This window comes from Nannobrachium achirus, assembly GCF_963921795.1.
Source record: "Nannobrachium achirus genome assembly, chromosome: 8".
Classification (NCBI taxonomy): domain Eukaryota; kingdom Metazoa; phylum Chordata; class Actinopteri; order Myctophiformes; family Myctophidae; genus Nannobrachium; species Nannobrachium achirus.
In genome coordinates this window covers 21,948,894-21,975,843 of record NC_137817.1, presented here as the reverse complement: position 1 = coordinate 21,975,843, position 26,950 = coordinate 21,948,894, and the positions used below count along the sequence as shown (strand labels likewise).

The following is a 26,950-nucleotide window of genomic DNA, read 5'->3' as shown; positions in this document are numbered from 1 at the left end:
ATGAGCTTCTCCGTTAACATTAATCCTGCACGCTTCTGCTTATACACTATGGCTTTTGTGTCTGTGGAGTCTGTGGTAACTGGCTGCATGGCTATAACACGCAGTCACTCTCACTCTCACTCTCATACTCTGACTGGCTTTTGCCTCACTCATTATTAAACACTGACAGACGTTTTAGCCTGTATCCCCAAGCCATGATAAACAGAGGATGTTGTCTATACCACACTGCCCCCTGGTGGCGTTAGAAGTTTCTGATAACTATAGTGTGTGAACTGTGCAGCTGTACAGTACTATGACCTCTGGACCTCTATTGGTTTAAGGATAAACCGCCATTCTCGCTTTTGTTCTCCGTAAAATAATCCTGCTGCTGGCCTGCCTACCTGACGTCAACTCTGTCTCTATTCACTCTGTTTGCCTCGTATCTTTTACATCTTTTGCTTTGACAGTTACTATGCTTCCTTTATTCACATAATTGTCTTTAACTTTTTTTTTCTGTCTTGATGTTTTTCTTTTCTTTTTTCTTTTCACCCTGCACATCTCATTTCCCATTTCTCTTTCCCCGCTCACCTTTGGTTGCCAGTGTTCACTGTCCTCTCATCCAGCCGCAGTGTGGGTGAGTTTGCCACTGCTCTGTCTCTTCTGGCGGCTCACAGTAAGTCTTTCGATCACTGGGTCCTCTTAACAGCTCCCACCCTCTCCTCTGACTGTGTACCAATCACCCAGACCTCCCTTTAGCTCCTGCTCTCTCTCCCCCTCTCTCTGGAAATACGTGTCTACACTACAGTACATAATTATGTCATTGTGGGGGTGTGTGTACGTCTGACCCTCAAAGCTGCACCCTCAATCATTATTATGATAGTCAATATAAAGGTAACGAGGAGCAAAATCATGATCAAATGAAGCAATTAGCAGTTCATGGGACCAGTACTGTAAACATGTATTTTCAATCAAACAAGAATGCCTTGGAACATCTCTAATAGTGTACAATATGCTACAATAACCAACCGCTTTGTTCTATACCGCAGCACCATCTGTTTGGTCCACGTTGAATCTAAACTCAAAAGTCTACTAAATCTAGTAATCCTCAGCCTAATGCTTTGGCCTTGTCAGAACTGAATTCATTCCAGGAATGGTTCACAAAACTAGGACACCTCTTTTCCTTTGCGATATCCTGCTATTTCCCTCTGAGAGTTCTAAGTCTATCTATAACTACCTGTGGTGAGAATGTGTATTGATTCCATTCAAACTTCACTCTTGTTTTACTGGTGCACATTATGGATACTGTAATCATTCAGTGTTCCAGACCTAGACCCCTGCAACCCTCCTTTCAGTTTGTTCTCTCCCTCCCTCCTCCCACTAAGGGAGCGTTACTGCTGATGCTGCTTCATGAAACCAGCCACCCAGGCCCCCTCTTGTGACTCTGCAATATCTCTCCTTCTCACACACAGGTAGCTCCTCGGGGGGACTAGCTAATGCCACTTTTGCTAATTTTGACAACTTCCCCAAATCCTGTAGTGCTGATTTTGGATCCTTCAGTTCCTCATCCCAGAGTAACTCCACAGGAGCAGCCAGAGAGGCTGTAGAGAGCGCTAGCGCCAGTGCTGATAAATATGCAGCCCTGGCCAACCTGGATAACGTCTTTAGCTCTGCTAATTCGGAGCAAGGTAAACCTCTTCTCCTGCCTAACTCACTCTGTTGCGCAGAATCAAAGATGTCCTTGAAACAGGGGTTGCCATTTTCAGAATTTACTATATATGAGGGATCGTGTAGGGCAGGCTCACAAGGCGAGCTACCTTCTACATTGTTGGACCGGTTTCGGGAACATAATATTGGTATTTGTATTTGGCCGTGGACGCCCATTTCAAAATATGTTGTTCCGGGGACCACCCAGAAGCAAATATTTGAGACTTGCAAAAAACAAACCAAAAAAGAAATAGCAGATCTACAAGCTCGCAGCGCGGCACTTGGTGCCACGCTGTGAGCTTGTATATCTGCTATTTTTCAATAGTTAAAACATTAAATATTTCTAGGCCTAAATGGGTTAAGAGCAACATTTTGACAGCATTAAAATTGCATTGGAGTCTGGCTGCTCTTACTCTCTTCCCTGGACTTTTCAAAAGCCAGCACCTCTCCAATCCAGGTGTGTTTTCACCCAGCCTCTTTTTTAATAAACTGAAACACGGCATCATAAATGGACACCTAACATGCAACAGCATATTTGTTTTCTTTTTTGATATTTGTTATTGCCATTCCATGATCCATCCCAGGTAGGTCAGTGCAGAGATACAGGGAACCATGAGCAGATAGGGGAGAGCCATGCTAATGGTCTGTCTGTACACCAATCTACTGAGCCATCAGGCACCCCAAAAAACGTTCTGTTTGACCTTTTACCTTTTTTTTTGTAAATTATCCCATTATCCAAGCCACTTAGCTTACCAGGGGGCGGCAGTGGCTCAGGAAGTAGAGTGGTCACCTGGGAGCCGGAAGGTTACTTGTTTTCATCCCCGGCTCATTCCATTTACCATGGAATATGCAGAGTGGCCCCCTTTTTTCAGCACTCCTAAAAAAAGGCCTAATTTGTATTCATCCATATTTCGTTCACTGGAGAATGTTGAATCCGAACCTTCCGCTCATTGTTACAAAAAGTCCGGGGGGTTAAATGGTATGTCGTACACGGCTTGGTTTAATTCCCTTTCAATCTGAAAATGTGAATAGAACTACATTTAATTTACTAAAGGATGCATTTTCATTCTCAGTAAGTATGTTGCATTTCGGAAACCTTCTCAAAATGTACGAACGTTAGAATCACGCATTCCACATGAAGCACACCGACTGACTGAACAGGCAGTGATTTGAACTCTGTCTTGCTTTTTGTGTGCTCGTTTACCAGGAAGTGGTATTCCCAGCACGGTGAGCTCAGCCCCAGGGTCGACAGGAGTGAGGGGGGTTCCGCAGAGCCAGCCGGTAGCCATGCCCGGGGGAGACCGCTACGCTGCTCTGGCTGCACTCGACACCGCCTTCGGCTCTTCGACACCACCAAATAGCGTTTACAACAACACCAGTACCTCACAAGGGTAAGCCACTGGGGATGTAACGATTCACTCAACTCATGGCAGTGTTTCTCAACCACTGTGCCTGGGGACCTTTGGTGTGCACCTGAGAAGGGTCAAGTGTGCCCCTTAAAACTGCTTGAAAGCCAGTATTGTATCATTTTAAAAATTATTTAAACTAGTGAAAACAGCCGATCTACAAGCACACAATGCCTCGCGGTGCGAGGCGTTGTGTGCTTGTAGATCTGCTGTTTCACTACTGTTGTGCGACGGCCTTGTATGATGAAGCAGGGCTTTACTTTGCGAAGAAACGTACAAATTTGAAACTTGTAGATAAAAGGTTTCTTCCCGCAGTGACGATATTTACACCCCCGTATTATGTTGGTGTGCCCATGGATTCTTGGGACATGAAAAGTGTGCCCATGTAGAAAAAAGGTTGAGAAACACTGATTAAAGGCCCTTTTCCACTGGCAGCGATAACGATTTAAAAAAGTGGGTTTTCAATTGAAGTGGATCGGCAGCATCCACTCAACACCGATACAGACAACGACAACTACCATCGTTAGGATCAACAAAGATGTGGTTAAGATCACAGTGATATGGAACTGGGTCTCTGACAAACAGCTCGAGGTGCGCTCTGCGCGAACGGCTGTTAATTGGCGCCTCTTCACATTGATGTCCGATAACTTTATCGGACATCAATGTGAAGGCATAATTATCGCTGTGATATTTTATGGCTATCGTCATCGTTATCGCTGCCGGTGGAAAAGGGCCTGTAAGGTTACATTTCAACGTCACTATATGTTGTCTCACGTTGCAGGGGTGTGTTTGTCTCCGGGACGGGGCCATCATCTGGCCAGGCACAGCAGGCTCTACCCAGCATGCCCCAAGGTTTTGGAGGTGAGAAAGGTTTAGGCTTTTTACCAGTCTGAATTGACAACCGCAGTCTCTCAGACCTTTCTATAAACGTAGCTCTAAAGGAGTGCAGGGTCTTGCCAAAGCGATTTAAGATGCACAGGAAGTTATGGGAACCGCTGCTTTACATAAAGCACATTGTAGCGTAACTCAACTCCATTTTAGGTTAGTTGATCAGTTCCTGGCTCGTGTCTGACTCCTCCACTCTCACCAACAGGTCCATCAACTAACCCGTTTGTAGCTGCAGGTTCGGCTACTGCAACATCCAACCCTTTCCAGAGTAACGGGAGAGCGGCAGCCCTGGCCACAGCAGGTTGGTGTGTGTTTGTGTGTGTGTGTTGTTGTTTATGTGTGTTTACAATACTTACATTACAGAATTAGATATAGATAATGGCATGTATTTACCTGACTTAAGTGAAAAGAATAAGAAGATGAGAGGCGATGTGAGTGGATCAATCTGTACGTCGGTCTCCTACAATAAATGTGTGTGAGGAAGTATGTGGGCCAGTGGTCAAACATGGAAGTGATGACTCAGTTGTCTGTGTGATTGCTCTCGCCATGCTGGACAGGAGCGATGGGGGCTCCAGTACTCGGGCAGGGCTATCTTCCTGCTCACTGTGGTAGGTCACCTCTGCTCACTGCTCCCCCCTGTGGCTGTCTGTGGCAGCGCTTTCCCTTTAGTGTGTTTGCTTAACCCTGGTTTTTGACATTATCAAAACTAAGCGGATAAAAGTGTCAAACCTTTTATGAGGCTTCTTTAGGACCTAACGATGGATTTTAGCCTTGGGTACCAAACTTTATTTTGAAGTTTACCCATAGAATTATCCATATCAAGTTGGGCTCCCATCGACTTTCTATACAGGAGGAAAATATAATAATAATATATGCTTTAAGTATGATGTGAGGGGTCTAACTATGGGTTTGTCATGATGCTGAATCCATTGCAAGCATTTGTTTTGCACAAAAAACTTTCCTTGGGCTAGAAATGGCCCCCAAAAACAAACAAAAAAAAGGGAAAAGTGATGACTCATCACTAAACCATCGTTTTGTGGGGCCATTTCTAGCCCAAGGAAAGTTTTTTGTGCAAAACAAATGCTTGCAATGGATTCAGAATCATGACAAACTCCTAGTTAGACCCAAATCCTCCTCACATCCTACTTAAAGCAGATATTTTTTCTGGGTATTTTCCTCCTTTATAGAAAGTCGATGGGAGCCCAACTTGATATGGATAATTCTATGGGTAAACTTCAAGATAAAGTTTGGTACCCAGGCTAAAATCCATCGTTAGGTCCTAAAGAAGCCTCAATAAAAAGTTTGACCCTTTTATCCGCTTCGTTTCGATACTTTTGTTAAGCCAACCCACTACTTTCCATTAAGTAGGTCCTGAATATACTGTACATGAATTGCAGCATGATATGACATGTATTGACAGTAAGACAAGGAGGGTAGACATGTGCAGTATTATACACGCAGTCATACCATTTTCATAGTTTTTAAGCGGTGCAAACTGCTCCTACGTTTCACTTTGTGTGTCAGCCAAAATAATTAGCACTAAACATTTGTACGGATCTTCATGTATGGGGATTCGTGCTCATACACACAAACTAACTGACTTCATGGACGGAACAGCCCATACAGGGAAATATGCATGTGTGTCGTGTTTGCACCACTCACTTCGCACAGGTGCGATTTTGCTTTTTCATCCTACAATTCTTTTCCATGTATTCAGATAGGTAAATCGTGCCTCGCTTCACATTTCATGTGTCCTGTGCTTTCGGGTGCCTTGTAACTAGTGATGGGCAATCCCGTTAATTTCAGTGAACAAATCATTTTGTTCATGTTCACGGTAATGATCCGTTAAAAAGATATTTTCACGTTCACCGTTCATAGCGCGATCGTCCTGTGAAAAACACTATCGCGGGAGCGTTTTTATTAGGTCGCGAGTACAGCCTGCCGTTGCATCCTGTGTGCCGGGGTCTATTAGGGGGAGGGGGCAGTGGTGTGAACGAAAGACACATTTCAGGGATTTGAACGAATCGTTCATGAGTCTTGCTAATGATTCGATTCTTATGAACGAATGACTCATGAACGACACCTCCCTACTTGTAACAGTAATGGCTTTACTTTTATTTTATTTTCCGGCCACTCATTAACCTTTCAGGCAGATAGAGTCAGATAAAGGAGAAGTTGTTGACCATATTTGACCCTCTTCACGTAGCAGCCATTTTCCTCTTACTTCATATACCCAGGAAGTTGTGATGATCATGATGATCATTGCATATCAGGGATCCCATACTTGACTATGAAGTGAGTATGCAAAATGGGTGCCGTGTGGTGTGAATATGGTCAATTGCTACATCACAAGTGTTGAAACTCACTTGATTCCTGAGAACACAACCTTACAGCAAAGGTCTTGTCTGCAAATGTGTTGTATTGTCTGCAAATGTGTTGTATGTGATCCTTTTACCTACAGTAGAACTCCTCCTCTGCTACTTGCATGTGTTCTAACTGTACTCTCAACTAGTACAAATTCCACAAGGAAGAAGCAGGAGAGGAGGAATTTTTCACAAGGGAGACACGTTTGTGTAGGAAATGACACATGCAGTCAGATAGACTACTCGGTGTAAATTAGTTTACAATGTTTCTTCCACCATCTTGTATCTCTGAGAAGCAGGAAAAAAATATGATATCATGATATTTTTGGTAAAGAGATCAGGTGGTAAAGAGATCAGGTGATATTTTCTCCTGCTTCTCCTGGAGCGCACAGTTTTGTGTCTATTTTTCACTTTGTCTTCTTGCCTCTCAGTCCTAACCCAACACTGATCCCAGTTGTTAATTCTCCTGCCCTCCAATCGCTGCACTCTAACAATTATTGATTTCACTCTGGTCCTCCTGCTTTCTGTTTTCCTATGCTGGTAAGTGGTAATGCACATTACTATGTGGTAGTATGTGCCAAAAAACCATGCGTTCAGTAACCTTGTATGCAAATGTGTGTACGCAGAACTTCATATAGAGGGTATGAGCATGAATGTGAATTGCAAATCGAGTGGCAAAGTGAGTGCCAAAGTGAGTTTAACGTTGTTTAACGCAATCAGGTAGGACTTTACTGTTTGGATGTATAGGCTGTCAAGGCCAGAAAGTAGTAGCCACTCGGTAGGGGTTCCCGCATAACTTCCGGGTATGATGATGATGATGATGTCACGTGCATACCCTCTATTATGATGTATAGGCACGGAAAATCTGTTATCGTTGCTGTCGGGCAGACACCTCGTTTCTCAATATTTCAAAATGAATATACTACAGTGTCAAACAACAGTTGCTAAAATATCTACACAATCACAACGTATTGGAATTCGACCCATTGGAAATTGGGTCCTTTTTTTGTAAGTTAAAAGGGATAAGTCTTTCTGGGGGTCTTATAAATATTGAACCAATGAAAAGTATTGGATTCATTGGAACACAGGTTCTTTTTTCCATTTCCTGTGAACTAACGCTTTTGGAGGTTTCCACCCAACAGCGACAATATGTATTTTCAATATGTAACTTTTTTTCCCTTTTTTTTCATTTTTTTTTCCAGTGGACTCCCTTAGATCTTTTCGTGCAATGAAATACTAAAATGCCTGTGTTTTTGCTTGACAATGCCCTCTGTAAGCCATTTCATTTCTGCTGTGTTACAGCCTCATTTGGTACAGGCTCCATGAGCATGCCAGCTGGATTTGGAAATGCTGCCGCCTACAACCTTCCCACCAGCTTCAGTGGAACCTTCCAGCAACCCTTCCCTGGCCAGGCTGCCTTCCCCCAGCCCCCGGCATATCCCCAGCAACCCAATGGTGTGTGCATTGACGGGATTACCTCTAGCCTACACAGGCTAACAGTAGACAAACACTTTAAACGTGTGGAGAATAAAACAAAAACACCATTTAAGTTTGGGTTAAATAAACATGTTTACAGCACATCTATGTTGGTGCTAGGTGTGACAATGTGTTAGACCAATGCTACTGTGTTATCGCTGATGCATTTCATTCCGTGGCTTTGGCGCCCTTGTGACAATCCGTTCAGTGGTGTGTTCTAGACTTTTTTTTAAGGCATACTATAATCTATGATCCGCAGCTATTGGTGTGGCCAGGGCAGACACCAGTGCATAATGCCTATCAGATGCGCTACTTTGAAAGGTTCATGAGGGCAGACGCTTTTTCAAACAAATGTCTTCACAGCATACAGCTTATATCCTTGTTACAGGTAGAACACAGCACTGAATCCGTTCATAAAGTGAAAAAAAAAAATGTAATGCACAAAGCCAAGAACTAGGGAGGTGAAACGGTGGTTTAGTCAGGTGGAAATTCTGAAAAAAGGCCTTCTATAAGCAGGTTAGAGGCATTTGGGGGTAAAAGTTGGTAACCAGGCCATTTTACATAATTCAAGGGTGCAGAATCTGAAAAACCTGGTTACCAAACAAAATTTTGAGTTTTTGACCTTCTAATTTGCATAACAAAGTGGCTGCCGAATTGTACATTTTTAACTATTTATTCAAGCAATATTTCTCTTTCAAAAAAACTTTTCATCATTTTATCATATAATCTGGGTTTTGCGAACACCCAGGACAGTTTTTGAGTTGCTTGATTCAGTTTAGATTTAGATATTTGATATTCATTTTATCAGACACGCCCCCTTCCTATACAAACTCATTGTAACTTCAAACTCCATTTTAACCATGATAGATTTAATGAAAACACCCGTCCTTTTTTTCTGGTGACTCCTGACGCCCTCCTAATATGTGAGATGGTCTTGTACTTTCGATAACTCCTTTCATTTATTTTTAATAATTTCTTTTTGTATTTATTTATTTTTCATTTTCCCAAATAATTATTAAAAAGAAACTAAAAAGAAACACTGCCTGTTCGTGTATTAGGAGGGCGTCAGGAGTCACCAGAAAAAAGGATGGGTGTTTTCATTGAATCTATCATGGTTAAAATGTTTTTGTATTTAAGTGAAATATCCCTTTTAAATAAAAATAAAACATTTTAACCATGATAGATTCAATGAAAACACCCATCCTTTTTTCTGGTGACTCCTGATGGCCTTCTAATACACGAACAGGCAGTGTTCATTCGATAACCTTTTTAGTTTATTTTCTATAATTATTTGGGAAAATGAAAAAAATAAAATACAATTAAGAAATTATTAAAAATAAATGAAAATTTTTATTGACAAAACACAACCTGCTCACGTATTAGGAGGATGTCAGGAGTCACCAGAAAAAAGGACAGGTATTTTCATTAAATCTATCATGGTTAAAATGGAGTTTGAAGTTACAATGGGTTTGTATAGGAAGGGGGCGTGTCTGATAAAATGAATATCAAATATCTAAATCCAAACTGAATCAAGCAACACAAAAACTGTCCTGGGTGTTCGCAAAACCCAGATTATATGATAAAATTATGAAAAGTTTTTTGAAAGAGAAATATTGCTTGAATAAATAGTTCAAAATGTACAATTTGGCAGCCACTTTGTTAAGCAAATTAGAAGGTCAAAAACTCAAAATTTTGTTTGGTAACCAGGTTTTTCAGATTCTGCACCCTTGAATTATGTAAAACTAGCCCTTACCCGTTCAAAGATATGAGCTCCAAAATGATGTGCAGTGTGTGGGTTATGGGATGTGCACTGTGCATACAGTATATGAGGGATGGAAAGTAACTTTAACTGGTGCTTGCATGATAATATGTAGGAGCATCAATGTAAGAAATACCCGTTTCGTTTAATGGCTAACCCCCCGCCCGCCCGCCTGCACACACACACACACACACTCCCCCCCCCCCCCCGTGTGTGTGTGTGTGTGTGTGTGTGTGTGTGTGTTTGTGTGTGATTGTGCATGGCCTGAACAACAGCGCCCCTCCCTTAACATGTGTGGTCACAAAAGGTACTGTAGGCTAAATAGATATAGATACACCATAAAAATGCTATTATACAGCATACGATTTGTGAAAGTGACAAACGGGCTTCACAGTTATGTCAGGTGTGTTCATATGCTGATGGTGATGCGATTTCAGATCAATTGCTCCAGCCACCGAGGAGAAACGCTGTTTCATACAGACAGACAGACACTCACTCAGACAGACATTCGCAAAATTATAGTATAGATGGCCTGGTTACCCACTTTTACCCCCAAATGCCTCTAACAATCACATTTTTTAGAAATTCCACTAGACTAGTTTCCCCAGGCTGTAGAGAGGCTCAGTGACTGTTTAAATATTACTAGAGTTTTTTATGGATTCATGTCATCCAGTCTCAATGTTTTCTAATGATTTCTTAGACTGGAGATTTCTACTCCAGTCTAATATGAATATTTATCATCCGTTTTTAGGGGGAGGATTTTCAGCCTATGGTCAGACCAAACCTATGGTGGCTTCCTATGGGCAGCAAATGGCTGGATCTGGAGTCACTAGCAATCCTTTCCTGGTGAGTTTGAAATCGTTTTTTTTTTTTTTTTCTTTCTTTTTTTTTTAACAAAAGGGATGTAATTTTCCATAGGAAATAATTCTCATTTGTTGTTAGAAAAAGGGTCTCCCTTATGTATTACTGTATTCATACATAACCTTACTAAAGCAATTACCTATACATTAGTATATCACCATCTTGCCACAATGCATTTTGCTGCTTGTACCTAATAATAATAATAATAATAATGGCTTGAATTTATATAGAGCCTTTCTAGAACCCAAGGACACTTTACATAAAAAACAATGAACAACCAACAAACAACTATTTCGTATAAGAAGGGGTGTCTTTTCAATGCAGCCTTTTGCGTTGTGAGCTTGTAGATCTGCTATATTCAGTAATTAGATTAGGTGTGGAGGGGGAAAAGGAGCAGGCATGGTAGAGAGTGCTCGGGGAGTCAGGGGTACACCGGGACATAAGGTTTAAGTCAAGGTGTTTCAGATAACTTCTGAACTATGTTCTCCCGATTAAAATTGCATGTTAAAGGAATTGTTTCTATAATTTTGAAATGGACGATAATGGACTATGTTGTTCATTCAGAGCTGTATTTCCCAGGTTTTGTATATGTCACAGTTTTTTTTAGTTTCAGTGAAATTGAGAACAGGAGCGCTTGTCGTGCGGCACGGGGCGGAACAAGCGGTCGCTTTGATCCACAACAACGACAACGTAGCGTCGGCAGGAATGATAGCGCCTCACCCTACGGAGGTTAAGGTTAGGGTTAGGGTTAGAGTTAGGCATAGTAAGCTAATGGCTAAACACAGCTGAGCTAGGCTAGTAGATAAACAACGAAAGAGTAGTCGCAAACGAGTCACGTCAGCGACTACACAAGTGAATGGCTGTTGTCGCCATCTCATGGTGAATATGCAGAATTACACAGGTGCGCTGATAAGATACTATCAAAGTGAATTGATCCAGGTGGTGGTAAGGGGGTGTGGTGAAATACAAAACGAGCCCTCTTACCCCAATCTCACTGAGTTACCCAAACTGACTGTAACATATACACCAATATGCGCAGAAGAAATATTTCTGTATCTATGTCCACAAATATCACTAAAACATTCAGCAAAAAATGTGCAACCTGATCTTTTGTCAATATTGCACAACTCTATGTGTCTATGCCATCCTCTCTTCTATCCTCTACTCTTTGCACTGGCAAAACAATCATTGCTCTATTCCGTTAGTGGTGAGGAAACCCCAGTGGCTGGGTTAATACTAGGATTGTATTTCTTTCTCACGGAAATACGATATTGTATCAATATTGGCACTGCCCCCCTTGCTTGTATCATGATCGTGTGTGTGTGTGTGTGTGTGTCCCTCTTCCAGGCCGGAGCTCCATCTGCACAATATCCAGCGGGAGGCTCTTCAACAAATCCCTTCTTATAGCGCTCCATCCAATCAGCACCAATAGGCCTGTATAGGGTCAACAAACGGTGCGCTTGCACCTCTTGCACTGTTTTGTTTCACAAGTAGCTTTAAAAAAAAACCACACACAATGTTTGTAAGGTCATGTATTTTCTATTGCATTTTGAAAACAAATGTCAGTGACACTAAGAAAGTGACATTGACATCATCCATGGCAACAAAACAGAGGAAAGGGGACGGTGCGTGCATATGGAGAGGTTGGTGTCCTCTCCTATTTAACCTGTGAACTGGTCTGGCATCCACTGAGCCACAATGTATATTCAAACTGGCTGATAACTAAGTTATTGCAAACATCCCATTTGTTATGCTGCAACTGTGTACATATTTCTTAGATGAAATTAGCTCTTTGTGCATATCAGTATTTGTATCTTTAACACACACATACAAGATTTCACAAGACAGAAACTGTTACTTGGAAAGGCTGAGGGCTATTGTGAGGTTATTGTATTTACAAGAACCAAAGGCAGTTTGTTTAATGCTGTATGGTTTATTTGTGAGGTGTTTGTAATGAAGAGGAAATCCTGTATTTTGTTTGTGTGTGTGAAAGAGAAGGATAAGTAAGGGTGTGTGTCGCATCAGAGAAGGGCAGGGGGGCTCCTTTCAATCCTGTTCTCATGCTGCGCAGGGCCCACATTCCCAAATGACTTTTAAGGATACGGTCATCTTGGTGCTGAAGATTGTTTCAGGAACTCAGCCCACATGGTAAACAAGAATGACTGAAGACCAATTACTTGGGTTGTTACAGAATTTTAAGTTAATGTGTAAATATATATATTAAAATAATTTTAATTAAAAAGAAACATGTACAGTTCCGTTTGTGAAAAAGGTTTTTAATATAAAAGCTATTATTGCTGTTGCATTCAATTTACTGACATTTAAACAAAAGGAAACACGTTTTATTACAGTAAAACAGGGGTCTTCAACAGGGGGTCCGGGACCCCTAGGGGGTCCTCAGAGTTACTACAGGGGGTACTCCAAATCTTTGTCTGATAGAAACTTTTTGGAGCTGTGTGGAACACAAGCTCCCTATACGTGGCCGTGTGTGTAGGTATGTGGGTGGGTATGTGGGTATGTGGGTGGGTGGGTCTGTGGGTCTGTATGTAGCCTGTATGTAGTAACCCTGGGTGACCAGAGAGGTGCTGTTGAGTCTAGCCTGCCCTGAGCATCAACTGCAATACACACACACAAACACACACACACACACACACACACACACACACACACAGCTCCACTTCGAACAGAGGTTCGATTTTAACCTCCTTTTTTATATTAACCACTTGAACCCTAGTGTCCATATTCTGAGAACTTTATCCAAAAATAGCTGATCTACATAGCTCACAACGCCTCGCGCTGCGAGGCGCTGTGAGCTTGTAGATCGGCTATTTTTGGCAAAGAGCTTTGATGTGAAAGAGCAGTCTTAAGTACAGAGTGAAAGGTCAAGTTTATTAAGTATTGACGGTTCAAGAGGTTAAATATCTGAAAACACAAACACAAATTGAAATGAATCCAAAATACACTGATGATTGTGCTGTCAAGCAATGAAACTATATGGAATCTATGAAAGGTTGTGGGGGTCCCAGGTCCCTGCTTCATCTCTCTCAACTAAGGGGTCCTTGGCCTGAAAATGTTGAAGACCCCTGCAGTAAAATATAAATATTGCATAGCAGTGGAACGTTTCCTTCTGTACTCAGAATTTACTTTCAAGGTAATCTGGTGAACACAGGTTCTTCTTGGCACTCGTTGCCTTTTCGTGGGTTTCCCGCACTTTCCAAACAGTGAACACTCCACGCAGAGAAAATACTATGGCGATGACAGTAAAGTAGCTGGCATATATGATGAACTGCAAAAAAGTAAAAAACGTTAAGATGTGAAGTAACTAAGTACAGTTAAGTACTGTACTTATGTACGCTTTTGAGTTATTTGTACTTTACTTGAGTATTTCCTATTTCCAATACTTTAACTTCTACTCCACTACATCTTGGATCCAAAATATTGTACTATTTCTAATTATTTGAAAACTTTAGATAGTAGTACAAGCTCACAATGAGTCGCATTGCGACGCATTGTGAGCTTGTAGATCTGATATTTTCAAAATATTTTTTATACATTTGAAAACTTCAAATGGGACATTCTGCACAGCGAGTACTTTCTACTTTTGGTACTTAAAGTACATTTTGATCCCAATACTTTTGTACTTTTACTCAAGTAAATTTTGAACTCCGGAATGTTACATCTAACAAGAGTATTTCTACATTGCAGTATTGATACTTTTACCTAAGTAACAAATGTGAGTACTTTGTCCACCACTGTATAAAATAATTGTAGCTGTTCTTGTTATATTAGAGAGGCAACTGACCTGAGTAATGATGTCCAGGCCAAGTCCTCCAGTGTCAACCACGATGGAGGTGATGATTGTCTGGAGGACCAATGCCCCAAAGTTATTTACTCCAAATATTAGTGCATATCTTTCCATTGACAGATCGGATGCAATTTGGAACCTGAGGAATAAGGGAAAATCAGGATGATTTAAAGATTTTGGTTAAAACTGTTTCACAAAATAAAAGGGCCAGATGTGAAGGCCTTTCCATATGTAGCGTGCACTGCACATTACATGTTCAGCCTGTGAACTATGTCTGATGATGACATACTTACATTGCTATAGTAATCAGAAGCATGTACACACACTTGAAAATGACATATCCAGTGTAGCAGGCCCAGATGTTGCCTGTAAAAGTCATGAGGAATAGTGTAGCTGCCCCAAGCCCAGAGAAACCACCCAGGGCCAACTCTCCCCACTGAGCCCAGTTCACCTGCGTGAATCCTATACCATAGGCTGTTGTAGCACCTGCAAGCAAAACACATCATATATGTCAACTGAGGGGAAAAGAGAGAAGGAAAAAAAAGGTAACAACTTGACAAAAGTGTATTTTTAATATAGGCTTAGTCACCAAGTTTCTAGACGGACCAAATGACACCAACCAGGGTATTGACAATAAAAGTAACAAGCCAGCTCTGATGGTAGCAGCATTAATATTCAACTTTTGTTTTCATACAGTATGCAGTGTTTAGTGGTTGCTGCTTTGTATTACACTCGATAGCTTCCCACAACAGATAAACTTACCAAACAGATTGGACACAGCCTCTACCCCTCCATTGTAGATGGTAAAGTTCTGGTATGGCTGCACATGCTCCCACAGCACCTGCATTACATATTTCAGGGATTGACACTTTTTAGATGCATATCTTTTAAATATTAACTGTAATATTAACCCATTAAGACCTGAGGCCGATTTTCCAGGTCTTAACCCATTTAGACCGCATTACTACTTTAACCATTATTTTATGCTTTAGCTATTGAAAAATAGCAGATCTACAAGCTCACAGCACAGCACTGAGTGCCACGCTGCAAGCTTGTAGATCTGCTATTTTTGAAAAATCTTGGAAAATGTGTGCATGTCTTTGAATAATTTGACCCGATTCTATAAATGTCTTCTAAATCCTTCTTCTAAATCAGTGGTTCTCAAACTTTTTCATGTCAAGGACCCCCAATATTACATGTATTTGGCTGCAGACCCCCATCTCAAAATATGTTGTTCCAGGGACCCCCAGAAGCAAAGATTTGAGTTACAAATGTTTGCTTTGAAAAATATATATTCAGAGATTTGCAAACATCAAGATCTTTCTAAAATAGCACATCTACAAGCTTGCAGCGCGGCTGTGAGCTTGTAGATCTGCTATTTTTCAATAACTAAATTATAAAATAATTCCAGGGCTTAATGGCTAAATGGAAGTCACCCTGTGTTTTGTGTGGCATTAAGACCTGGAAAAAAAAAGAAAAGAAAATGCTTTTCCGAAGTGAAGGGTATAACAAAGGTCTTAATGGAAGTCACCCTGTGTTGTGTGCAGTGGTGTAAAGTAACTAAGTACTTTTACTTAAGTACTGTACTTAAGTACAGTTTTGAGGTATCTGAGGTATCTTGAGTGTTTCCAATACCTTTACTTCTACTCCACTACATCTCGGATCCAAATATTGTACTTTTACTCCACTACATTTATTTGAAAAGTTTAGTTACTTTGCAGTTATAAATTATAATACCGGTATTATAAAACATACATATACCACTTTAGCCTTATTTTATACCATGTGAGCTTGTAGATCTGCTATTTTCAAACATTTTGTACTTTTACTTTTGGTACATTAAGTTCATTTTGAAATTCATTACTTTTGTACTTTTACTCAAGTACATTTTGAATTCCGGACTTTTACTTGTAACAGAGTATTTCTACATTGCAGTATTGACACTTTTACTTAAGTAAAATATGTGAGTACTTTTTCCACCACTGGTTGTGTGTGGCATCAGACACTGACCTGTACATAGTTGACAGTCTGGTTGTACCCGCAGGTGGCCAGTGCCCACCACAATGACCAGTACAGCAGTTGGCGGGAGGTGTAGCACTGGAGGAAGTCTCTCCCCAGCTGGAGAAGGACCTGGCCACAACCCTGTGCACCTATAGAGCCCTCAGCAGCCTCAGGTTGTGCCTGCTTCACCTCCCCTTCCCTTCCTCTTCCTGCACTTTCATATGTTCCTCCCCCTGACTCTTCCAAGGATATATTTGGGTTGTTTATGTCCTCTGTTGCATCTCCGTCTCTTCCATCAATACACTTGGCTGGAACCTGTGGTGGTCAGTGGAGGAATAGTGCTTTTACTTTACTTCAGCATGTCTTTTTTCAATTATTTTTCAAATACTTTATACTTGTATTCCACTACATCTCGGAGGCAAATATTATACTCTTTAATCCAATACAGTTTTTTTGAAAACATAGTTTTCTAGTTACTAGTTACTAGTCTCTTAAACACTTACACCCTGTTTTATACCTTCGAAAATACAAGCTCACAATGCATGTGTGACACTTTGTGAACTTGTAAATTTGATATTTTCAAAAGGTTTCCATTTTTCTCAAGTAAAACTTTGAATACAGGACTTTTACTTGCAACAGAGTATTTCTATGTCGTGGTCTTGCTACTTTTCTTGAGTAAAACATTTGAGTACTTCTTCTTCCACCGCTGTTGGTGGCTTGCGGTGGAAGAACATGCTCTTCTGTGGCATGGGTAGGAGGCAGGAAGTGAGCATAGCGATGGCGGTGAGGACCAGCGTAAACACCAGGATGTGATGATAGGACATGAGGTTGAAGCTGACCATCAGCTGGCCAATCACGGAGCCAACGGTGTAGCCCAGGAGTTGGACACTGCGACAGTATGATGTAGCCTTCCTGTACTTGTCTACATCCACCACACTGTAATCAATTGGAAATGTTAATGTGGTACTTTCTGCATGCGACTTGGATAAATCCACAGAAAACCATACATCATGAGAGGAATCACTGCAACGATTGGTGAGTACTGTGTAGGTCAACTACATTTCACTTGAACTCGACCTTTCTGTAGATTGCCATGTAAAGGCGGTGTAAGATGTGTGCATCATGTATGTATGTTTCAGAATAAAATGTTAAAGCTTTATATTCCACTAATATCATTGCTATAGAGCACATGTGGGCACAGTCTGTATCTTGGGATAAATGCATGGGAAAAATACAATTAGCACTTTCTACGCAATTACTTTCTGCAGTGCTCACACACAACATACACTCATACTCACCTGTAGATATAGGAGAAATAAGCCACTTCGCTAGCTGTCACAACACCATAGAAGAACTGCATGGCCTGCATGGCTGCTACACCTTGCAGCCACAGCAGCATGGCAGTGGTGACTAACAGGCTGACACACTGGAGCATCACCACCGGTTTGTAACGCAGCCAGTCTGTGAGGAGAAACACTGGCACCAGCACCAGGACATAGGAGTAGGTCCATACTGGGAGGATCTGATTGTTAACCTGAGAATATCACAGAAATGCCAGTGTGTAATCAAGAAATATGTTAAAGGAAATAACCAATATATTTGATCACGCTGATGTCATCTTTATCAAGCTGTCAAAGAGGTTTGACTCATCAAGCACACAAACATTAGTAGACTCATGAGTCATTGATGAAATGTTTTGTATACTGTGAGACTAACAGTCTGTGTAAACATAAACCTTTGTCTTTTAACCACTTAATCACTCTATACTTAGCAAAAATGACCAGAGTTGCAACTATACTTGCGCTTTTTACCTTCTGCATCAAATCTCTTTGCCAAAAATACATTCTACAAGCTCACACTGCTATTTTTGGCAAAGGTTGCCCCCGAATAAGGATGCTGGGGATGCTGATGAATGACTAGGACTATTAGCTGACTATTCCTTAAAAACATAAATAGAACAAACTTTAGCTGTACCTGCTGTGTTGTTAGGTTCTTGTCCGGTCCTGTCAGGTAGGAGATGAGAAAGGGTTCCAGGGGTTTAACGGTGCTCAAGAAGCCGTAGATACACAGCAGGGTGGTGGGATAACTCCAGCCCGCCCGCCACCTCTTAACAGCCTCCATCTGAACCTCAGCCCCGCCTGCCTCTTCTGAGGCTAGGGGCGCTTTCCTGCTCAGCTTGCTCGCCTATGGTTCTGACTAAACTTTGTGTGTGTGTGTGTGTGTGTGTGTGTGTGTGTGTGTGTGTGTGTGTGTGTGTGTGTGTGTGTGTGTGTGTGTGTGTGTGTGTGTGTGTGTGTGTGTGTGTGTCACTGCTTACATCATTTCTCCTTGGTTTGTGAATCAACAACTTGCTCAAAGGTCAATGCAACCTGGGTCTCACATTCCTGCTCAAGATGAGATACGGCTGTCATAAATTTGACATGAAGGTGATTAAGTTGCTTAAAGAGGCGGTGCCATAGTTTTGTACTTTTTCTAGTTTTCATGTGTCTAGGAGGTTGACAGTACTTTTTTTATTAGACCCCCTGGTGTGGTTGATATGAGTAATTATGTATTGCATTTCTATTTGGGTTTTAGCTGTAGGCTGCCACCTTGTGGGGTCAAACGTGCCGGTCCAAAAACACAGATACTTATTACATCACAGAATCAACCCCTCCCCTAATTACAATTCACCCAACATACGTGGGTGTGGCTAACTTCAGCTGGGTCACCACCCACCATGACAACCACGCATACCAATGAACTGGTGGGTGTGGCCACATAAAAACATCATTTTAACTCTTTCTGTACACTTTTTAGGAAAAAATCTTCCTCCTAGTATAATCATAATAGTAGATAATCATGTTTTATAGGGGGGGAAAATCATGGCACCCCATCTTTAAAACGTGGTGTGAATGTGATATGTATTTGTAAAAGAAAGAAAGAAAAAAAAAACGTTTAAATGAAGGTTTAAGCTTTATTCAGATGGTAAGAGCTACAGAGTGTTTGTTCAGTAACCTGTCTCCAGTTATTTAGTAAATACATTTTCAAGTCAAAACTTTTGTTTAATTTGTGCAATTTTGTTTAATCACTTCCAGTTTCACTTCCTGACCGTAACTCCTGATGGGATAAAATGGAAGTTGCATAAAGCTAATGTTCACTCAGTTTTAGACTAGGGCTGTTATAGGAATTACTGTGATTAATCGTTGTTAATAAAAAAATGTTCTATCGCTTTTAAAATCAAGGATATTTGAACCATACTATCAACAAAATTCGTTATTGTAAAGAATATCATTCATAAATGGAAACGAAAATGTATAGATGTACGTGTTTCAAGTGGCATTTGTCTAATTTGTGAAACCGTGAACAAAAGATTGTCAGTGTTTTGAAAATAACAAATTGGTGTAGTCACCACATTCTCCCTCTCAAGGCGTACTACAAAAACAAATAACACTTCTGGTCGTACACGACAAAATAAAACTCACGTTTTTATTAGATTTTGTTCCTCTTAACTCAGCCTGTCAAGTCGAAGTCAGTCAATCTGCCATTACTGTCCACATTTTGCCTATTTTCTGCACCTTAGCTGTTTGATCAGAATTGTTCTGCTGAGATGACCTCCCCACTCTGCTCCTGTTTTTGTTCTTTGGCCTGTGTCTGTGGCCCAGAGTATCTGTGATATGAACAGACTGTGTATGTCCCTCGTATTAGGAAGAGCACTGAAATGGCAGCATAGTAGCTGCCGTAGATAATAAACTGCAAAAGAAAGAGTAGTAGCCTATTACTGATCAATGTTATAACAATATGCATGTACAGATAGTATCTACTGTACCTGCCTCTAGGTGTCACCCTTGCCCTAACCATACTGTAACAATATTGATAGTTTACACATACTTGATCATTAACAGCATACATACACACTAAGCTCTATGTCTATGAGCTTTGCATAATTAAACACATACCTGTGTTACAATGTCCAGTCCTAATGCACTTTCATCAACAACAATGGCTGTCAAAAGGGTCTGCAGTGCAAGGGCAGCAAAAGTGTTGATTCCAAATGTTAGAGCATAACATTCCATGGAGGGGTTGGCTGCAATCTGAAATCTGAAATGGCAAGCATGTTATTTTGACTTCCATTTATCCAAAGTAGGCCTAATCTTACAAAACCTTGATAACCGAAAAAGTCCCATGTACATTAACCACTTTCAACCTTGTGTCCCTGTTTTGGGCTTTTGTTATAGGAAAAAAAAATCAAAAATCATACCCAGTGTGAAGTGAGCAGTGCCTTTGATGAGTTAATTTCAGTAAGCTATGTACAGTATACTGTATGAACTCTTGCAAAAGTCTCAATTGTTCTGGAAGTGGCTCAAGGAAGAGTTGTGCAGTCTTCGGTGAGTTTAGGATAAATTAGAAGCAGTGCTCTTCCGAGCACAGGTCTCCGCCAGGTCAGGCAGGTCATTGTGGCCTCCTGGTGGCACTATAATAGGCCAATGTAAAAAGGGTGCCATGTCTTCTTCGGACCTTCACAGCAATCGGACATTGCATTCATGGTTTGAGGCATTTTGTTCCAAAAATGAGTTCAGCAAAAGTCGACCAGCTGGTGGCGTTATAACAGGCCAATGTGAAAAGGGTGGCATTTGTTCCTCGACCTAGTGGGAATGTGCGTGCAAAGTTTCAGAACTCGCACATTGCGTTCATGATTTGAGGCATTTTGTTCAAACCGGAACCAATCCTGCAAACTTTGGAAGCCAATGTTAGCCAATTAGGATGGCATATGACATTTTGGACAGATCTAGAGGTACTGTGTACCAATTTGCGTGATTTTTGGACAAAATGTGTAGGCGTACTGTCAAAAAATGTGTTGGCATGGCAAACAGGCCCATGTGAAAAATGTTTTGAATTCGCATCCAGGGAGTGTTTGTGCACAGTTTGGCAGCAACCGGGCCAACGGTGCCGGAGATTAGCTGGTAACAGACTAATGGACAGAAGGACAGGGTGCAAAACATAGTCTCGGCCATGCCTTTCAGCCTGGCAGAGATAATGACCTGATGTCCTGCTACTCTAAACGTAGGTCATCCAGCAGGATTGCAGCATTAACGTGAAATAGTTCAATCATACTTTAATGCTGTATGGTTGCTGGTTGTGTTGCCATAAACTTACGTGGTGATGGTTATGAGGAGCATGTACGAAGCTTTGAACACAACGTAGCCTGCATAGCACACCCAGATGCTGCTTGTGAATACCATCAGAAACACAGCTCCTGCCCCCACAGCAGAGAACAAGCCCAGGGCCAGCTCCCCCCACACCTCCCAGGTCACCTTCATATAACCTACTGAGAAGGCTGCTGCTGCACCTGATACAGGGAAGGGGACAAAGTTAGTTGATTGTCCTATGGCTATGAAGGACAAGGACACATGAGCATGTCAGCACTGTGTTATTGTGTTCTTAGAATCAAAGTTATTTCCAAGGATAATCAGAATCTGTTTTATTTGTCACAAAGATCAGCGAGTGCAACTATTTTTGCACAATCCATTGTTTGTAGTATTCCGTGAGACGAGAGCTGACAGAGTGAGAGTGAGAGAGCAGAGGGAAATAGACAGAACAAATAATTATAATTCAATATTTCATAAAGACATGTCCCTGTACACTGGCACTTCAGTTTTGATTAAGGGAAGCCTTGTGCACGTGACCCCCCCCCCCCCCCCCCCCCCCTCTCTCTCTCTCACACACACACACACACACACACACACACACACTTATACACTTACACGCTTATAGATAGGACTGAAACTATTGTTTTATCCTTTTCTTTTCCTTATCTGTAATTCTGGGTCTATCAGACACAATGGCTATTTATTAACATTGTAAGTTATCTGGGCACTATCTGAGCTTGTTGTTGTATTGAATGTCTTTGTCTCACCTATGAGAGTGCACATTGCCTCAACTCCTCCATTGTAGACGGTGGATGTGGCAGATGGTTCAATGTGGTCCCACATTAGCTGGATGTAGTTGAAGACCTGCATATAGCCGGCTGTGGCCAGAGCCCACCACAGGGACCAGTAGATCAAATGCCTGCATAACATGATTACAACTAAGATGATGATTATGATACTGATGACAATGACTGTGTACTAACTGCGAGATGAAACTATGAGATGAGAACTACAATATAAATGATGAATATCAACAAATGAATATGCACTATAAAATCCTGAGCGTTCATTTAACTCTGGGATTGTACTAGAGAAGTGTTTCTCAAACACTGTCGGGACTCATTCATAAAAAGGAAAAAATAATAATCTAAGAAATGTAAAAAAAAAGAAAGACGAAATAGTGAAAACAGAAGATCTATACGCTCATGCAATGCAACACGTTGTATGTTTTGGGTATATAGAAAACACTGTACTGGATTAACAAAATGGATGGCTTCAAGATTTTTCTTATGAGCTTAAGGATTAGTATTAAAAGTCAATCAATAGTCACCAGGTCTACATTACTCTGTGGAAGAGTACTAGGGAGACTCCCTCCAATCACTGAAGATGTGTTAATTTTATTGCATTAACATAGTCTACCATAGAGATGTTTTATTCATTAAAATACTTTACTGTTTCATGCAAAACAAAACAAACAGAAAGTCATATCAAAAAAGAAGAAAGAAACATACTTGGAAGAATAGGAGTCTCTGAAGCTTTTCCAAAGCACCTGGCCAGCATGGGCAACACTCTCGCTGCTGCACCAGCCACCGCCGTGCCCTTCGGTCTTCACTGACCCTGAGCCAACCTCTTCCTCTGCCTTCTCCACCTCCACACTGGCCTCCCACTGGGACTGGGAGCCCAGAGGTGCAGCCATTTTCCCTTTGAAGAATATGCTACGCTGGGGCATGGGCAGCCAAAAGGATACAAGGAAAGCGATGCTTACAAGCCCCAGAGTGATAGCATTGATGAAGAAGTAGTCCACCCCTGCCGAATGGGGTTGACAATCGAAAAGACTGAGTTATGTCAAGGATTCATTTTGTCCCACAAATAGATGGTTTTCAAATATTCAGTGACATCACCTCGCTCGATTATGTTTTTTCCCACCTTTGTTATGGCATAACAACAAAATATTATTTAAAGAGCACAATGAAAGTAGAAATGATTATTCCAAATATCAAAGATTTCTACATAGAAGAATGCTCGGTGTGGGAGTGTAAAACTGGTAAAGATCTCAATGAACAATTCTGGCATTAAGGTTCTATCAAATCTGATTAAAAGAACAAGGTGATGCTCATCCTTTCCAAGTGCTGGTGCTGGGCTCAGGTCGACAAAAGATTAAAAAGAATAGAAGTCCACACAACAGCTGATGCTCCACAGTGTTTACTAAGTTAAAACATAAAGTTTGACGACGTTTCGGACATCAGCTGTCCTTCACCACCTGATGAAGGCCAGCTGATGGCCGAAACAATAAATCCTATCAGCTGTTGTGCAGACTTCTATTAGTTTTAATCTTCTATCAAATCTGATACCACCATATTGATCTGATTCGGGTTGGGGATTGGTTACTTGTAAATCCCCAATAGCTCTACACCAGTGTTTCTCAACCACTGTGCCTGGGGACCTTTGGTGTGCCCCTGAGAAGGGTCAAGTGTGCCCCTTGAAACTGCTTGAAAGCCAGTATTGTATTTATCATTTTAAAAATGATTTAAACTAGTGAAAACAGCTGATCTACAAGCACACAATGCCTTGTGGTGCGAGGTGTTGTGTGCTTGTAGATCTGCTGTTTTCACTACTGTTGTGTGACAGCCTATGATGAAGCAGGGTGTTACTTAGCGAAGAAACTTACACATTTGAAACTTGGAGATATAAGGTTTCTTCCTGACGATATTTACACATGTTGGTGTGCCCATGGATTCTTGGGACATGAAAAGTGTGCCCATGCAGAAAAAAGGTTGAGAAACACTGCTCTACACAGTACCTGCCAGGGAGATGAGCAGCTGGCCTAATGTGGCACCAAATGTGAACCCAGCCAGCATGGCACTGCGGAGATACCCTGTGGCCTTCTGGTACATCTCAGCTGGTATGACACTGTAGATGTAGGAGAAGTAGGCCACCTCTGTGGAGGTCACCACAGCGAAGTTGACCTGATATAGGAACATAAACCGTTAGAATGGAACACGATGGATGTTAGCCACTCTACTGTAGAACAGTGGTTCTCAACCTGTGGGTTGGGACCTCCGACAATGTTTTGGGGGGTCCCCAGATGATTAACATAATGTGCAACACTGTTTTCTCACTCAACAGTAAACAAACTAACATAATGTTTAGGTGTATATAGGGTTTATGCACGTTTCTAAAATGACAATTTAAGGACTTTGGGGGTTAAGTACCATATGTTCTGTTTTGCTTTATTTTTTTATTTTTTATTTTTTCCCCCGCTGGTATCTATGTTGTAGCCTATACTGGTAACGGATGTATAGAAAAAAGAAAAAAGGAATGTACTTAAGAATATTGTAACCTTGTTTGAAAAGGTGTATATAATCCCATGAGGGATGGGCCACGAGGTGGCATGACACTCAAATAAAAGAATGAATTAATTAATTCAAAAATGAAAATGTAGATCGGCTATTTTCACTAGTTTGGGTCCCGGGCTAATGTTTAATATCTCTTTTGGGTCTCGACCTGAAAGGTTTGGGAACCACTGCTGTAGAAGACTCACATAACTGCATATATCCTGCAGTCCAAGCAATGTAAAAAGTATAGGTATTTTACAACCTCTAAGATCAAGCAATGGAATCAATACATTTATATAGTTTCTTTATCATACATGCTTAAATAAGTCATAGATCTGCCTGCGTTTTGTGATCAATAATGATGTTCCTTTGTTTTAATGAACCTGGAGGAAGGTCATGGCCGTCAGGCCCGGGGCGAAGCAGAGCAGAGTAGCATTGCTGACCAGGAAGATTCCTTGCAGGACGATGACCGGCTTGTACCTCAGAAAGTCAGTCAGCAAGAACACAGGGAAGAGGACGGCCAGATAGGAGTATGTCCATATAGGGAACAGATAGTTGGTCACCTATGGAATATTAAGTGCATGTCATGACATTACACGTATTGGTCATTGGCATGATCACATGTGTATATCTGTTGATTTTAGACTTGATGTCAGCTGTTTGGACATTTTGACAGTAAGATAATTCAAGAATACTAGACCTAACGTTTTCTTTTACATTTTTATCGATTATAACAGGTCAGTCAGAGCAATGCAAGGCCTAAAGATGTATTGTTTACTCTATTTGCGCATGTATAATTGTATAGTGTTGGCTATTCACATTGTATATGAGTAGTCGGCTACGGAGGATACAGTTGTACTGTAGCTTGTGTGTACTGTGTGTGTGTGTGTGTGTGTGTGTGTGTGTGTGTGTGTGTGTGTGTGTGTGTGTGTGTGTGTGTGTGTGTGTGTGTGTGTGTGTGTGTGTGTGTGTGTGTGTGTGTGCGTGCCCGCCCTCATCCATCTTACCACTTCTTCAGAGATGTTTTTGTGTGGTCCGATGAGGTATGGCGTAAGAAAGGGTTCTGCAGGTCTGCAGTTGGCAAAAAAACCATAGATTGAAATGACTACAGTGGGATACACCCAACCGGAGGACTTCAGCCTTGTCCAACAATCCATTCTTTTCCCCTGCAGACAAAACCTCCCTGTATGCCACTTGACTTCTCTCTGGTCTTAAAGAACAAGTTTTCTTGGACTTTATTTGAGCTGTAACTTAAGTAGTTATTACAGTGACAGACGTATGGCTTCATTTATGGACGGCATGTGCCTGTCTAGGGTTAAGCTCAGTCTGACTGGACGTTTATGAGAGAGACTTTGACCGTTTAGAAATAGAGTTGCTGATTGAAGATAAAAAACTTTACTCTTGATTGTCATTAAAAGAAAGCCGTTGTTCAACAAATTGTGGCTGTGTATAGTTTGAACAAGACCATAATTTATGTTTGTGACCACTAAACATGCAAATCAAATGGGGTGTGGCAATAAGGTAGGCCTACTGTGAGCTTCCTTCATTTTCATTTAGGCTTATGCACCATTGCTTTGGGTCTATCTTTCTATATCTTCAATACATACAAGATACAAAATAAAATCAATGAAAACCAAATAATTCCTTGGCATGATTATTTCCAAATTAACATTTTTCCTTGATCAGCTGAGGAAGCATCCTGGAGATGTGATGTGATAGGGTCAGGGTGGTCAGTTTGCACAATGATCATTCACTGATGGGATGATCAAACGCAAACCTGCAGTGGTCAGAGAAAAGTACTCTTTCATTTGTTTTACTTTAACGCAATATAAAAATACTCTGTTTACAAGTAAAAGTCCTGTAGGCCTATTCAACATTTTGGGCCCAAACCCCCCTGCCCCTTTTCTGATTGGACAATATAATTAAATGTCCAATCACACAGGATTGGTCAAGCTTCAAGGAATTCATCAGGAACAGTAGGCATAGTTTTTGTATACTGTTGATTACCTGATTTCTTTGTACAATAGGCTATATTTGTCGATTAAAAAATACAAATTAATACATCAGGAACAGTAAAGGCTACGGTTTCCTCGTCGCGACTCACGTCAGTGGAAACCACACTTGCAATTTCCCAGAATTGCACCTTTGTAGTTACATTGCAGTTTCTCACCAGGCAAGCACTCAGGCCTATACAAGTTTAAATGCATAAACTTCAATCTGTCGTCAAGAAGACAGGCCAACATCACC

At 41.2% G+C, this 26,950-nt stretch overlaps 2 protein-coding genes across 7 annotated transcripts in view; one reads left to right on the top strand and one right to left on the bottom strand.

Moving 5' to 3' along the window:
* agfg1a (ArfGAP with FG repeats 1a) overlaps positions 1–12,644 on the top strand; it is a 34,572-nt gene extending 21,928 nt beyond the window's left edge. For 2 of the 6 annotated variants that reach the window (XM_080732410.1, XM_080732409.1), the window contains 7 exons: positions 2,891–3,074; positions 3,871–3,950; positions 4,183–4,278; positions 4,535–4,585; positions 7,643–7,795; positions 10,276–10,421; positions 11,784–12,644. In XM_080732410.1, coding sequence (XP_080588536.1) covers positions 2,891–3,074; positions 3,871–3,950; positions 4,183–4,278; positions 4,535–4,585; positions 7,643–7,795; positions 10,276–10,421; positions 11,784–11,843 — 770 coding nt within the window. In that variant the 3' untranslated portion in view covers positions 11,844–12,644. Of the gene's footprint in view, positions 1–1,448; positions 1,665–2,890; positions 3,075–3,870; positions 3,951–4,182; positions 4,279–4,534; positions 4,586–7,642; positions 7,796–10,275; positions 10,422–11,783 lie in introns of all 6 variants that reach the window. The other 4 variants (XM_080732407.1, XM_080732405.1, XM_080732408.1 and 1 more) reach the window with 4 other exon arrangements.
* A 925-nt stretch (positions 12,645–13,569) lies between these two features.
* On the bottom strand, positions 13,570–25,860 carry slc19a3b (solute carrier family 19 member 3b; the record flags this gene model as incomplete). The annotated part of the gene is made up of 16 exons (XM_080731771.1): positions 13,570–13,722; positions 14,239–14,380; positions 14,535–14,727; positions 15,004–15,082; positions 16,252–16,512; positions 16,935–17,178; positions 17,541–17,776; positions 18,217–18,389; positions 19,842–19,971; positions 20,178–20,319; positions 21,376–21,568; positions 22,136–22,287; positions 22,880–23,174; positions 24,169–24,334; positions 25,087–25,266; positions 25,711–25,860. 16 exons carry the CDS (start codon positions 25,858–25,860, stop codon positions 13,570–13,572), a joined length of 2,889 nt encoding a protein of 962 aa, XP_080587897.1.
* Between the last annotated feature and the right edge of the window lie 1,090 nt (positions 25,861–26,950).